We start from the raw sequence: 12,255 nt of genomic DNA on the forward strand, positions 1-12,255 counted from the left end.
TCCTCCTCCAACGACCTCACCCCAGGACATGCCCAGGGCAGGGGAGGGGACGTCCAAAGGGCCTTCCTCTGGGACCATTAATCAATGGCTAGTGGGCACATAGGCTCTTGTGGCTTGGCTTTTACATCGCAAATTCCTCATTCCCAACACAAAGTGCAGCGAGGAGCAAATGACCCTGGGTTCCCTGCCAGCCCTGACACCCAGCTGAGTCTGTTTTTATGAGGAAAAGAAAAAATTCCAGTCTGGAAGGCCACGCCAGGGAGAGCAGGCTGCTGGGATTCCGTGACAGGAAGCAAGGGGATGATCGGCGCTGGGCCTGCACCAGGCATGGACCAGACGACTTGGGCATCTGGGTACCACTGTCCCCACCCACCCCTGGCCGACACAGGGCCTACTCTTCCTGCAGCATTGTAACCATCACTTCCTCCAGGAAGTCTTCCTGGAGCCCCCAGCTGCGTTGCAAGCTCCTAGCCCCTGCACACCCCGCTGCCATGGACGGTGGGCGCTGTGCGTACCTTCTGCCCCGTTGTCTCCCGGTAACCACTGGTTAAGCCAACGAATGACCCAGTTACTGATGTGAGGGGCCTCACTGCCCTGGACCTGACTTCTGGCGGCAGAACCCGGCGTTCTGGATACAGGCTCTGGGCCCAGACTGTCCAACTTTTTGGGTCCTGTTCTGTTACCAGCTGTGGACCCAAGGGTAAGTCATTTAGCGCCCTGTGGCCTAGAAAACAAGACCACCTCCTAGAGGTCCCGTGAGCTGACCTGCTACAGTCAACGCTCGGAGGCTGGTGTGGGTACTCAGTAAGGCTGGCCGTGCCCCCTTCCCAGTGCAGCCCTGGCCACCGGGGCAAAGGTCATCTGTGCTTTATTGTGCGACACCGGCCCCTCACGGAGCCTGTGTTGTAGCGTTCCTGGGGGTCCAGCCCCTGCCCAACCCCAAATACCTCAGCCCTACCCAGCTCCCAGCCCAGTGCCAGGGGGGCGTGCTGGGGGTACCAGAATTTCTGTAAATCAAGTCCAGACTGGGCTCAGTCCTAGGCTCCTGGGAGGTGGGCAGGGTGAGACAGGAGAGCCCCACACAATTCCCTGGAGCCCAGGGCCTGGCCAAGCCCCGGGGGACCCAGCCTGCTGGGCAGGGCCTGGCCTGGCAATCTCTGTGAGGCATCCACTGGGGAGGCCCCGGGTCAGAGCACGGCGCTGGCTCCCGCGTGTTCTCCCGTGCAGGCCGGTCTCCTTCTGCGGGGCCCAGGGCTGTGGCCCTGTGGCCGTCTCTGCCCAGCAGCGGGCAGCACAGGCGTCACCTGGGCCTGGCGTAACCGTAGGGGTGCCGCAGCAGCAGGCTCTGGTGGCCAGGCAGCACGTGAGTGTGGTAATGCTCCACCAGGCTGCCCACGCTCACAAACAGGACCTCGCCCTCCAGGTAGAACTTCGCCTCCTGGGTGGGGAGTGGGGCAGAGTCAGAGGGGCCAGCCAGCTGGCCCTCCCTGTAAGACGGGGCAGTCAGCAGTAACACTCTGCCCAGGGGACGCAGGCCAGGTCTGTAAGTAAGCCTAGGGCCGAGGGCTGATCACCCCATCTCCTCTAGGGTCAGTGGAGGACACAGAGAAGCCAGGAGAGGGGGGGAGGTGGGGCCACAGAGAGAGGCGACGGCGGAGGAGGGGCGTTTGGGAGTGCTGGCCTCAGACCACCCACTACCTATGCTCTCCCAGGGAGACTCTGCCCTGACCCCAGCCGAGCCCCGGACCAGGTCTCCCCTCCCTCCCAGGGCCCTCGGGTAGGCCAGCCCGCTCACCTTCTCAAAGATGCGGTAGTTCCTCACTTTGCTGGAGGTTTCGTCCCACACGACCAGAACCTGCAGGGAGAGGAGCGGGCAGAGGACGGCTCACTCCCCTCAGGAAAGACACAGACTCGGGGTGCGGGGGCAGCAGCGTCGAGGCTGGGTCCCTGGGAGAGGGTCCCCCTGCCCATGGACAGCAGGGTCAGGATGGGCGGCCCCTTGCCCCGGGACTCCTGCCCTCAGAGACTCTGCTAAGACGTGAATGACAGTAGCAGGTGCCTGGTCCACACTAGGACCATCTCCGACACTCAAGGGGAAACAGGCTCAGTGAGGTCACATGAGTCACCCTTGGAGGGGCCCAGGCAGAGCCAGCAGACCTCCTAACGTTCCCACAGCCCCAGGCAGCCTCCCCTTCAAAGAGCAGGAAGGGGAACCCCCTACCCCGTCAGAACCCCAGGCCCCCCAACCCTTCCTGTGCCTCACGCCCGTGCTGGGGAGTGGGCACCACTGCAGACGGTGCTGAGTTCCTGAGAACGGATGGGGAGAAGGGGCTGTAGACCTCAAGGATGAAACCCGGTTGAGAAGCCAAGAGGCTGTGCGGGGAAATGAGCTACGAACTGTAGAGTTCTGTGCTCGCCTGTCAGCCCGGGTATGTAGAGAGCGGCAGACCCCACCACGCAGCCGTCTTGGAGGCCTTTGCACAGCAGGGTGGCGGCTGAGCACCCTCCCTGGGTGCCTACCTTCCCCGCCTTGGTGGAGGAGTTCCGGATGCAGTAGAGGCCGTCCAGGGGCTCTCCCCGGGGGCTCGTGGCTTTGAACAGCCTACAAGAACACAGCCGTGTGAACAGGTGAGCCCCCCCTCGAACAGCTCTCTCAAGGACCCTCCAGCCCCCACCACCACGTGGCTTTCTGTCGTCCCAGATTCTGCAGCTCAGGTTCCGAGAGCACTGGGGACCACGAGGGCCGGCCGCACAGAGCCCAGGGCGAGGCCAGAGCAGGGGCTGAGCTGGCAGGAGTTGTTCTTTCGCCGGGTTTCTCGTGGCACTCAGCTGTGTTCTCGTGCCAGTAACTGCCCAGCACCGAGGCTGGAGAGGGGGACCGAAGAGCAGGAAGACCAGAGGGCGTGCGTTCGTGTGTGTGTGTGCGTGGGTATGTGTGTGTGTAGATGTGTGTGTGTAGGTGTGTGTGTAGGGGTGTGTGTGTGTGTGTAGGGGTGTGTGTGTGTGTAGGTGTGGGGGGCGGGGCGCGGCAGAGAACCTCAGGTCTGCCAAGACAAGGCCTTAGAGAAAGAAGGGCTTCACACTGACCTTTCCGCTTCGCAAGATTCCGTGGTGTTGATGAAAACTGAGCTGGGCAGTGGCACCTGGAGGGAGGCGGGCATGGTCAGCGTCAAGGCCCGGGTGGGGCTCTCCCCGCTGGCTGCCAGCCTGTGCCGGGAGCTGGGGCTGCGCACCGTGTCCCGCGCCCCCAGCTCCCCCGCAGCCGCCCATCCCGTCGGACATCTGGGCGCCCCACCCGGCCTTGCCTTCTCGTAGTCCTCATCAGAGTCCTCCCCACCGGCGTCCGCCTGCGGCGTGTCAGCCTGCGCGGGTTTCCGGGGTCTTTCAAAGGAGAAGCTCCTGAAGCTCTGCCCGTCGGGGGGTGATCTCCTGGACGGGAAGCAAACGGAGGAAGGCCGTGTCGCTGCCAGACGTGGGACAGGCCCGCTCTGCTCCCCCCAGACGCTGCTCCCCGTGCCTCCCAAGTGACCACACCAAGCCTGGGGACCCATGAGGTCTGGCGCCTGCGGCCCTGGTGGCTGTCAAAGGCTCAGGACCACAGAGCTCTGGGGAGCTCCACGCTGACCGCCCTGGGGCGGCAGCAGTCGCCTGAAGCCTGGCCGCCTGAGCCGGCGTCACCGGCAAGGGGGGTCCTGGGCCCCAGACGCTGTGGGCAAAGGGCCCAGTGCTGCCACGGACCAGCTCTGTGACCTCAGCCACGTTGCACTCCTCCCAGAGCCATGGGACGGATATGAATGGGTCGAGCCAAAGGGACACGCCCCTCACTGTAGCCACATGGTCCGAGCCTCCAGGGCTTCAGGGAGAGTTAAAGGAGGCCACCCTGGGATGGGCTGCCAGGCTGTGGGTGAGGCTGTGCTGAGGACGAAAAGCTCTGCCACACGCAGCCCCGTGGCACTCAGGTCCAGACCCAGAGCACAAACACATGAGCCAGCCTACAACTCTGTGGCCCCTCACAAAACAGAACCGTGAGTGTGCCAAGGGGTCCTCCCAGGCACTCCCGCACGGGTGGCAGTGCTAACAGAGCCCCAGGGAGAAGGGTGCCGTGGTCAAGAGTACTCAGGAGGAACCGTACTAGCGTGCCCACTCAGGCTCCCCGCTGGGGCTCCCGGAGCCTTCCCTGCTGAGGGCCCTGCGGGCTGTGGGTGTGAGGACACACCAGTCTCCCGGCACTGCCCAGCAATAAAGCTGAAAGTGTTTCGAGCAGGCCTCGAGGTGAGTCACACACACGTTCCACATTCCACTGGGAACTGGCAGGTTCCCAGTCGGGAAGGGCACAAAGGCAGCCTCGGTGGCGTCAGAGCCAGGGTGGCATCTGGAGCCCCAGACAGGGCCGGGAAGGGCACTTCTGGCTCAGGAGGGCTCAGTCCCACACCTCCCCACAGCACCCGTCCCTGGGCAGGCTGGCAGCGCCCGGAGGGCCCTCACTGCACGGCAGCGGCTCTGGGAGGCCGGGGTGCCCAGAGCCCCGCCTCGCCCACTGCTCCCCAAGGCAGCCACGGGCTCCAGGCTCACCACCCACAGGGCTGGACCTCAAGGGCCAGGCGGGACACCCCTGGGAACCCCCGCGTCAGGTGTAAGGGAGGCTGTTCAGCCTAGGCAGCCCAGGGCCATCAAGGCGCCTTCCTCCCCCCACCCAGGCCAGGGTCACCTGGCGCCCGTCACGGGCTGTGTGCCAGAGGCAGGGAGGCTGGGTCACCGGTGGGAAGACAGGCTGGGGAGGGGTCCCGGTGGCACCAGTGCGGCACAGACTCACTGGAGGTGGGGGAGGGGCAGCTTTTCTGGCCTGGGCAGGATCACGGGCCGGGCTGTGGCCTCGGGCGTGGGCAGCTTTAGTGCGGGAGGCCGGGGGGCCACGGCGGGCACGAAGAGTCCGGGCTTGGCTGCCTCCCTCGGGGGGGCCACTTCAGCCACCTTCAAGAACTTGGGCTTGTTGGCCGGCACGGGAGGGGGCTCAGGTGTGGGTGGCCCCCGAGGGGACAGGTGGAAGGACTTGAGCTTGTCACAGTTCCTGGAGGTGGTAGCGGCTGCGCTGGCAGAGCTACAGGAAGAGCTGGCGCCGTGGCCAGGGACCCAGGGCTCTGGGCCAGAGCTGGCGTCCTCGCGGTAGCAAGGTGGCTTCCGGCTGGGCACGGCGGGCAGGCCGCCTGGTGGGGGTTCACTCACCCTCCGGGAGGGGGCGGGCACCCTGGGGCCGGGCTCGAGCCACCTCGGGCCCAGCAGCTCCCTCCTGGAGTCCTCAGGGGCCGGGCCGGCATCGGGGAGGCTGCGCTTAGGGGGTGCAGGTGGCAGCAGAGGGCCTGGACCCTTGGAGGAAAAGGAGTGGGCCCAGGGCACATCAGAGAAGACGGGCTTCCTGGGCGTGGGCACCGGAGGTGGGGGGTAGGCCGGTGGGTGGATCAGGGCATCTGCAGAGCGAGGAGACCCATCTGGTGAGCGAGGGTCCCCTGCTAGAGGCCAGAGCAGCAGCACCTCTGCCGGCAAGGGCCGGCCAGGGCCAAGCAGGCGTGCAACCCCTCAGCACCCAGCCCCCCAGCCCGGCCACGCGGCCTACAGCCCCGATGCCCAGCACTCCCGATGCAGCCTTCCTTCTGGGACGCTGGCCCACCCCAGGCCGCCCGGCCCTCCCGATCTGTCCCCCATACGGCAGCCTGTGCAAACTTCCTGAAGCCCAGGTGTCACATCAGGAGCCTTCAGCTTCCGGGGGAGCGGGTCGGGGCGAGAAGGACGAAGGGGCAAGGAAGCCTCCCAGGACCGGGCCTCAGCTGGGGCGGCTGGGAGTCCCACTGACAGAGGTGAGGAGGAAAGGCGGGAGCAGGCTGGGGGAAGCTGGGGGTTGGGTTTGCTACCAACAAGTTGACAGTGCCACGAGACACCTAAGGGACGTCGAGTGGACTCCAGGGGCCCAGGCCCAGTTCAGAGGAGGGGCCCCAGCTGGAAATGTCAGGAGTCAACAGCCTGTCGAGGACACTGGCTGTGGCCCAGGAGCGACAGGAGAGGAGCAGGCCAGGCCTGAGCCCCAGGGTCGTGCGTGTGGGCACCCTGGGCAGCACAGGGCTGGGCGGGAGGGGACCTGGAGCACGAGGTGTCTGGGGCTGGCGAGGCAGGTGGGGGCAGGGAGGGGGCCCCGGGCCAAGTGCCACCCTCGGGCACTGGGGTGGGAACCCTGACGAGAGGCGTTCTGAGTGAGGAGCTGGGAATGCGCAAGCAGGTGTGCAGGGGCACTGGGCCCCTGGAGGTCCAAGGTGGGGCTGAGGGTGAGGCCTCCGTGGGCTCTCTCCAGCCAGGGGTGGGGCAGACGGAGGCAGGGCTTCACCAGGGCTGTGGTCACAGGCCCAAGAGATGAGAGCCCGAAGTGGGCGAGCGAGGACGCAAAGACCAGAGAACGGACGAGGGTCTGATGTGGGCTCGGTGCTGGCCTGCAGGTCCTGGTGGGCTGAAGGCCCGTGGGAGCTGGGGCCCCAGAAGGAGGGAAGAGGGCTGGCACCGGGTGCACTCGAGGGAGGCACAGCTAAGAGGAGGCCATGAGGAGTTGAGGGGGGCAGAAGACAAGGTGGCTAGAGAGAAGGCCAAGGAACAGGGAGTCCCCGACCATGATGAAATCAACAAGAACAAGAGGAGCTGGGGGAGGAGAGCTGGGGGCGGAAGGAACAGTAAGTGATGCGACAGACGCAGGACAGAGGCGTGGCCCTCCCCCACCCGTCCCTGCGCTTCCCTGGGATGCCTGGTACAAGCCTGTCCCCTTGCCTGGCCGAGTGCTCTGGGGGGTGGGGGCAGGGTGAGGCAGTTGAGTGACCATCTGGCCACAGGTGCTCACAGCGAGCTATCCTCCTTCCCTGTTCTCAGCCCCCAGGGCCAGCCCTGGCTCAGCGTCCCATGTGTGGGGCTCCCCCTCACCTACCTCTGCACCGCCCCTCCCCCATCCCAGGCAAACTGGAGGAGATCAGAGGAGCAGGTGAGCAGAGCCAGCCTCTTCTGCTCCGTTCCTCCCAATATTTGGGTTGAAGGAGGAAAACTGAGGCCCGAGGTGGAGACGGTCAGGCCTCAGGCCACCCGGAGCCATACCCAGGCCGACAGCCCCAGCCCAGGGTGGGGGAGCCTCTGCTCCAGGCCCCAGCCCCTGTTCTCTACTCCCAGCGCTCCCCAGGCCCACCGGGTGCCCCACCCACCCTCGGGCTTCCCGGACTCGGGGCAGTCGGGTTCCATGTAAGAGTCGTCCTCATCGTCGTGCTCGTAGTCTGTGGGGCAGATGGAGGGGTCGGACTCAGGGCCACCCAGGCCAGCTGCACCCAGGCTGGGGTGGCCGGGCGGGGCTCTCAGGACCTCGCTCCCTCAGGGGGGCCCAGGGCCAGGATGAGGTGGGAAGGATGGGAACCCAAGACCCAGGCTGCCTGGGGAAGCCAAAGGGACGGAGCAGGGAGGCCAGCCAGCTACGTCTCCCTCCGGGGCAGCAGCCAGGCGTGGAGAGACGGCGGGCAGAGGATGCGGACGCGCCTCACCTTCGTTGTCAGTGGGGTACGGAGAGAGGCTGATGTCCACGGGCCGCTCGATGGCACCGTAGAAGCTGTCTGTGTCCGAGCTGGAGTCGCTGAGCGCAGGGCGGGCAGGGCAGTGAGTACCGGGCAGGGGGTCCCCTGCACTCACAGTCTCGGACACGCAGACAGACACACACACATACAGACAAGGACGCAGCCACACACACGTGCACACTCAGACACGCGGATGCAGACACACACACAAACACGAGAACACACACAGAGACGTGCGGACACGGAAAGATCTAGACACACGTCTACACACGAAACAAGGGCAGACAAGGGGACTGGACGCTGTGGTGTCTCCCTCCTCAGCCCCACCGTGGTTCTCGCCACAAGTACACCCCGACCGCCCAGACGGTGCCAGGCCTCAAGGCTGGGCCCACATCCCCACCTGCTCCTGCCCTGGGGCTCAGGCAGGGGCCTGCGGGACCGCCTAGGTGTGCCCAGCCCTACCTGGGCCTCCCTATTCTCATGTCTGAAAGGCCCGGATGGATGCAGCTCCCGCCCAGAGAGCCCCCGCTGCTTGTTGAGCCACCTTCGCCGTGCGGTCATCAACGCCCAGACAGGCTGGGCCACTGCCCCGGGCACTCAGTCTGCTCTCACTCCCTAGTGAGGGGCGCTGGGAACCCGAAGCCCTGAGCTGCTAGAAACGCTGGGCTTCCTGGGTGCGCAAGTAAAAGCACGTGTAATCCCCAAACAGGAACTACCAACGGGGTGCACACACACAGGTGCACACCCCGCACACACGTGGCCCAGCTGGCACCTTCAGAAAAGCCTTCAAGGAGGGGATTCTGGGCCAAACCCCCAGGGGTCAGGAGGCAGGCACACGTGTCAAGTCCAGGGCCCTAGTGACACCCGCCCACCATCACACCCCCAGGCCCACCTGGCATCCAGAGGCAGCTCCTTCTTCTCATGGAAGTGGCCAATCTCCCTGCGCAGCAAGGCCATCCAGCTCTGCGGGTCAGTCAGGCCCTCAGCGGGCATGATGGGGCCCAGGGGAGGAACCCACCCCCATCCCTCCTCCCCTGCCCGCACTGGCTGGTCTGTGTCGACCACCAAGGTTGGGGAAGACGACCCTGGCTGGCCCTTCTGGGGCCGCGGCCCCCCTTCAGCCCACCCAGGGTTCCTCCTGAGACAGCGTGCTCTGAGTGTGAGGGGGCTGGCGCCAGGCCCTGGGCGTGAGGACTGGAGACCGGGGGGCGGCACCCACCCAGCTGCCCATGCCCCAGCCACGGCCCCTCCGGGCCTGGACGGGGGCCCTGACAGTTCCCTGTCCCCACAAGGCAGGTCCAACCCGGCCCCCCGTCACCTTGCGCTCGTCCTCAGAGGAGGCAGAGAAGAACCACGTGCGGTGCTTCTTGCTGATGTGGACGATCTTGAAGGGGAAGACGTTGCTGGATGTCGTCTCCTCAGCTGCCCGCATCACCCTGAGGGCAGTGCCAGTGGTCACCATGCGGCCCATGCCCTCAGGGACGGCCCAAGCACAGCCCCTCCCCTGGACAGGTCTTGGCACCCAGCACCACGCCCCGAGGGACATGGGAAGATCTGGACGGTTGGCCCATCGATGCTGCTGGCTGAAGGCCTGGATGCGTCAGGCAGAAGGAAGCGTGTGGGCAAGGGTGGGCAGTGAGCGGAGGGCACAGGGGTCCAGGAGGGCTTCCAGGGAGCAGCACGTGCAGGGCTCTGAGACGAGGACATGCCACCCTCGCTGCCCACCAATGCTACTTTACTTGGATGCCTCGGGCCCCGCCTGGTCCCTGGCCTACCTCCTGGGGACCCTCATGGGGCTCGTGTCACCCTCAGCCCTGCCCCTGCTGCCAGGTGGCTGGCCTGAGAACATTTCAGGGAAGTGAATCACTGCGGCCGCTCCTGCAGCCCGGACATGGAGTTTGCGTAGAGATCACAAACTCTACCATGGGGGGCGCTGTCAGGCTGGGCGCCTGGGGCAGGTGTGTCCCTCCGGCCCATCAGACGGCCTGGACCATCCCCTGCTGCAAGGCTGCACTCCCATCAGGCCAGGGGTGGTTGTGTTTGGGGAAAGGAAATGTCCCTCCCCAGGGGACCCCAGAGTCTGACCCACCAGTGCCCGCTGGCAGCCACAGGGCCCTGGAGCCTCCCCCGGCCTCCACCTGGCGGATGGGCACTGGGCTGGATGCTTGGGGCAAGTTTCCCTACAGAGCTTGCGGCCAGCATGTGAGTGCAGGCCTAGAGTCACCCCCCCAACCAAGGGCGCCAGTCCTGCCACTGACACCACGGGACCCTCAGGTTCTCAGAGGCAGGAAGGGCTGGGCCCTCCTGGGGTGGGCAGGGGCACAGACTAATGCCATTGGGTGCAGGGCCTGGGTGGTGTGACACCAAGACCTAGAGTCAGGAATCACACTTGACCCCCACGTGTAGGCGAGGCCGTGGGTGGGCCCACACGTGCCAACATGCCCCATCCCCCGGGGAGGGGGGGAGGGGGAGGCCCAGTGCCCATGAGTCAGAGAGCTCCTTGAGGGCAGGCTCCTGGCCAAATGATAGACTGGCAGCCCGCAGCAGGGAACTGGCCCCAGCCTGGGAGGCCCCGGGAGCCAGGGGGCCTGGGGCAGGGCCTGGGCTCTTGGCCAAAAGGAGGCAGAGATGGTTGAGGGGGAAAAGTGGGGAGGAAGGAGGGACGCAGAAGTCACTGGGCTGCGACCGAACGGGGACCCTGTAGAACAGGCTGTTGCAACCCTTGAGGCTGATAAAGCTGCAGGAAGCCCCAGCCTCGGGAAAGCCTGGACTCGCCTTGGGTGGCAACCGGGGGCGAACCCACTGGCCGTGGGGCTGGGGGTCAGTGGGGCACTTACCGGTTGTAGCCACTCAGCGAGAAGGCGCCCTGTGGGGAGGCGGACGTGCTGCTCTTGAAGTAGTAGATGCAGCGCTTGTGGATGATGACGAAGCGCAGGGGCCCTGCGGAGCGGGGCGAGGGCAGGGGCTGAGCCTCTGGGCAGGCCCCACTCCAGGGACCACGCCTGGAGGCCCTGGGCGACTCCAGGCCAGGCCTCCTGCCCCCTCCCCAGGAGTCTACCATGGGGCCAAATGCTGACAGATGGATGGGCATGCTGGTCCCTCCAGGGCAGGGGAGATTCACGGGGTTGTGTGGCGCTACCGCAGGCCCTAGGGACAAGGGACTAAAGTGGCTCAAGGAAGGGCAGAGCCAGGGCCAGAGGCCTAGGGAGGCCACAGAGCCGCCTTGCTGGGTGGAGCGAGGCTCGGGGCAAAGATGCCCAGAGATCTTGCCAACAGGAGCCACTGGTGTGGAGCCAGTTATGGTGAGAACCCCTGGGGCTACTGCCCCATCCCTGAGCAGCCCCTCCCAGGCCTGGAGGCTCATTTACAGCCCCTCCTTGGAGGCTCCCTGTTCAAAGAGGAGGGCAGACCAATCGGAGCCCACAGAGAAACCAAACCAGTCAGCCTGGGGCACCTCAACCAGGCAGCACAGGGCCAGGGAGTCCCTGGCAAAGGGCACAGCTTGAGCAAAGGCACGGGACGCTCGTGGCTGGTCAGAGGGGTGGGCAAGGCCCTGATGCTCTTGGGCTTCAGCATCTCCCAGGCCTGGGGGCTCTCTCCCTCTCCCAGCCTGCTGTCCTAGGCACCAGAGCCCCGGTCTCATGAAGCTCTGGAGGTCCAGCACCCAGATGGCTGTTGGCCTGGTACGTGGGTTCACTGCGGACAGAGTGACTGCCTGACTCACTGAACACCCACCTGATAAGGCGAGGGAACCACCCAGGGGCCAGACCTACCAGGCCAACGAGGGCTCCCGCCCCTGGCCACAGGCTGAAGCTCCCTTGTCCAGCTGGTCAGCACTGTGCACCAAATGCCCTCCTATCTCCACCCGCTGCACCACCCCAGACCCTTCCACAGTCCTGGGGGCTGGGGAGGCCAACCTCAGGGCCCCGAGGGGGTGCCGGCAGGGAGAGAAGGGAAACTCTGGAGGGCCCACCAGGTAAGAAAGGAAGAAGAGGCTCAGAAAGGAAGGGTGCTTGGCCAAGGAGGTCCAGTGGGGCTCAGCCCTGTCCCCACGTCCTCCCATTGTGCTCCCCACCACTCAGGGGACTCACACTTGAGCAGCTGCAGCTGGGTGCCACCCTTCTTGTGCAGGTAGCCAGCCTTGGCCACACCTCCAGGCATGGTCAGCAAGTTCTGAGCACCAATAGCCTTCATGGGGACGGGCCAGTGCATCTCCTCGGCCGCCATGAAGCTACAATAAAAAGGGAAGGGGACATGTCTCAGCCAGGGCTGGGGGCCGCACCCTCGCCAAACAATCGTTTGGTGGGTTGGCTGGGATCCACAGTGTCCCAGTCAGTCTGGGGCATCATTTGGGCAGGGGCCACCCCGTGCACGGTCTCCAGGGGCAGGCTGCCTGCCTCAGGGTTAACCCAGGCCCGCAGGGCCCCACAATCCAGGCCCAGCTGTAAGGCCCCGCTGCTCAACAGCCTCTTACTCATGTTCCAGCTGCTCTCCCAGAAACCTGGCAGATTCTTTCAGTTTCACACTTCCGGCCTCTGCCTGGAATGACTGCCCCCCCACACACACAGAGAACTCCTACTCGCCCTTCAAGACCCAGATTCAGACTCCCCTCTTCTGTGACGCACCTCAATGCCCAGTCACATTCGGGGCCTCCCGCACCGCCCCCCTG

General features: G+C 65.5%; 1 protein-coding gene across 3 annotated transcripts in view; it reads right to left on the reverse strand.

Moving 5' to 3' along the window:
• Nucleotides 1–851: 851 nt before the first annotated feature.
• The window catches only part of SH3BP2 (SH3 domain binding protein 2), a 15,843-nt gene continuing 4,439 nt past the window's right edge, over nt 852–12,255 (reverse strand). The window contains exons 2-13 of one of the 3 annotated variants that reach the window (XM_024745142.1): nt 11,678–11,817; nt 10,424–10,526; nt 8,905–9,022; nt 8,479–8,549; nt 7,557–7,645; nt 7,227–7,295; nt 4,814–5,465; nt 3,306–3,429; nt 3,088–3,143; nt 2,521–2,602; nt 1,796–1,855; nt 852–1,438 (exon numbers count right to left, since the gene is read on the reverse strand). In XM_024745142.1, coding sequence (XP_024600910.1) covers nt 1,301–1,438; nt 1,796–1,855; nt 2,521–2,602; nt 3,088–3,143; nt 3,306–3,429; nt 4,814–5,465; nt 7,227–7,295; nt 7,557–7,645; nt 8,479–8,549; nt 8,905–9,022; nt 10,424–10,526; nt 11,678–11,817 — 1,702 coding nt within the window. In that variant the 3' untranslated portion in view covers nt 852–1,300. The remainder of the gene's footprint in view (nt 1,439–1,795; nt 1,856–2,520; nt 2,603–3,087; nt 3,144–3,305; nt 3,430–4,813; nt 5,466–7,226; nt 7,296–7,556; nt 7,646–8,478; nt 8,550–8,904; nt 9,023–10,423; nt 10,527–11,677; nt 11,818–12,255) is intronic. The other 2 variants (XM_024745144.1, XM_024745143.1) reach the window with 2 other exon arrangements.

The sequence above is a fragment of the Neophocaena asiaeorientalis genome, unplaced genomic scaffold, assembly GCF_003031525.2.
Source record: "Neophocaena asiaeorientalis asiaeorientalis breed wild unplaced genomic scaffold, Neophocaena_asiaeorientalis_V1.1 scaffold65, whole genome shotgun sequence".
NCBI classification, from domain to species: Eukaryota; Metazoa; Chordata; class Mammalia; order Artiodactyla; family Phocoenidae; genus Neophocaena; species Neophocaena asiaeorientalis.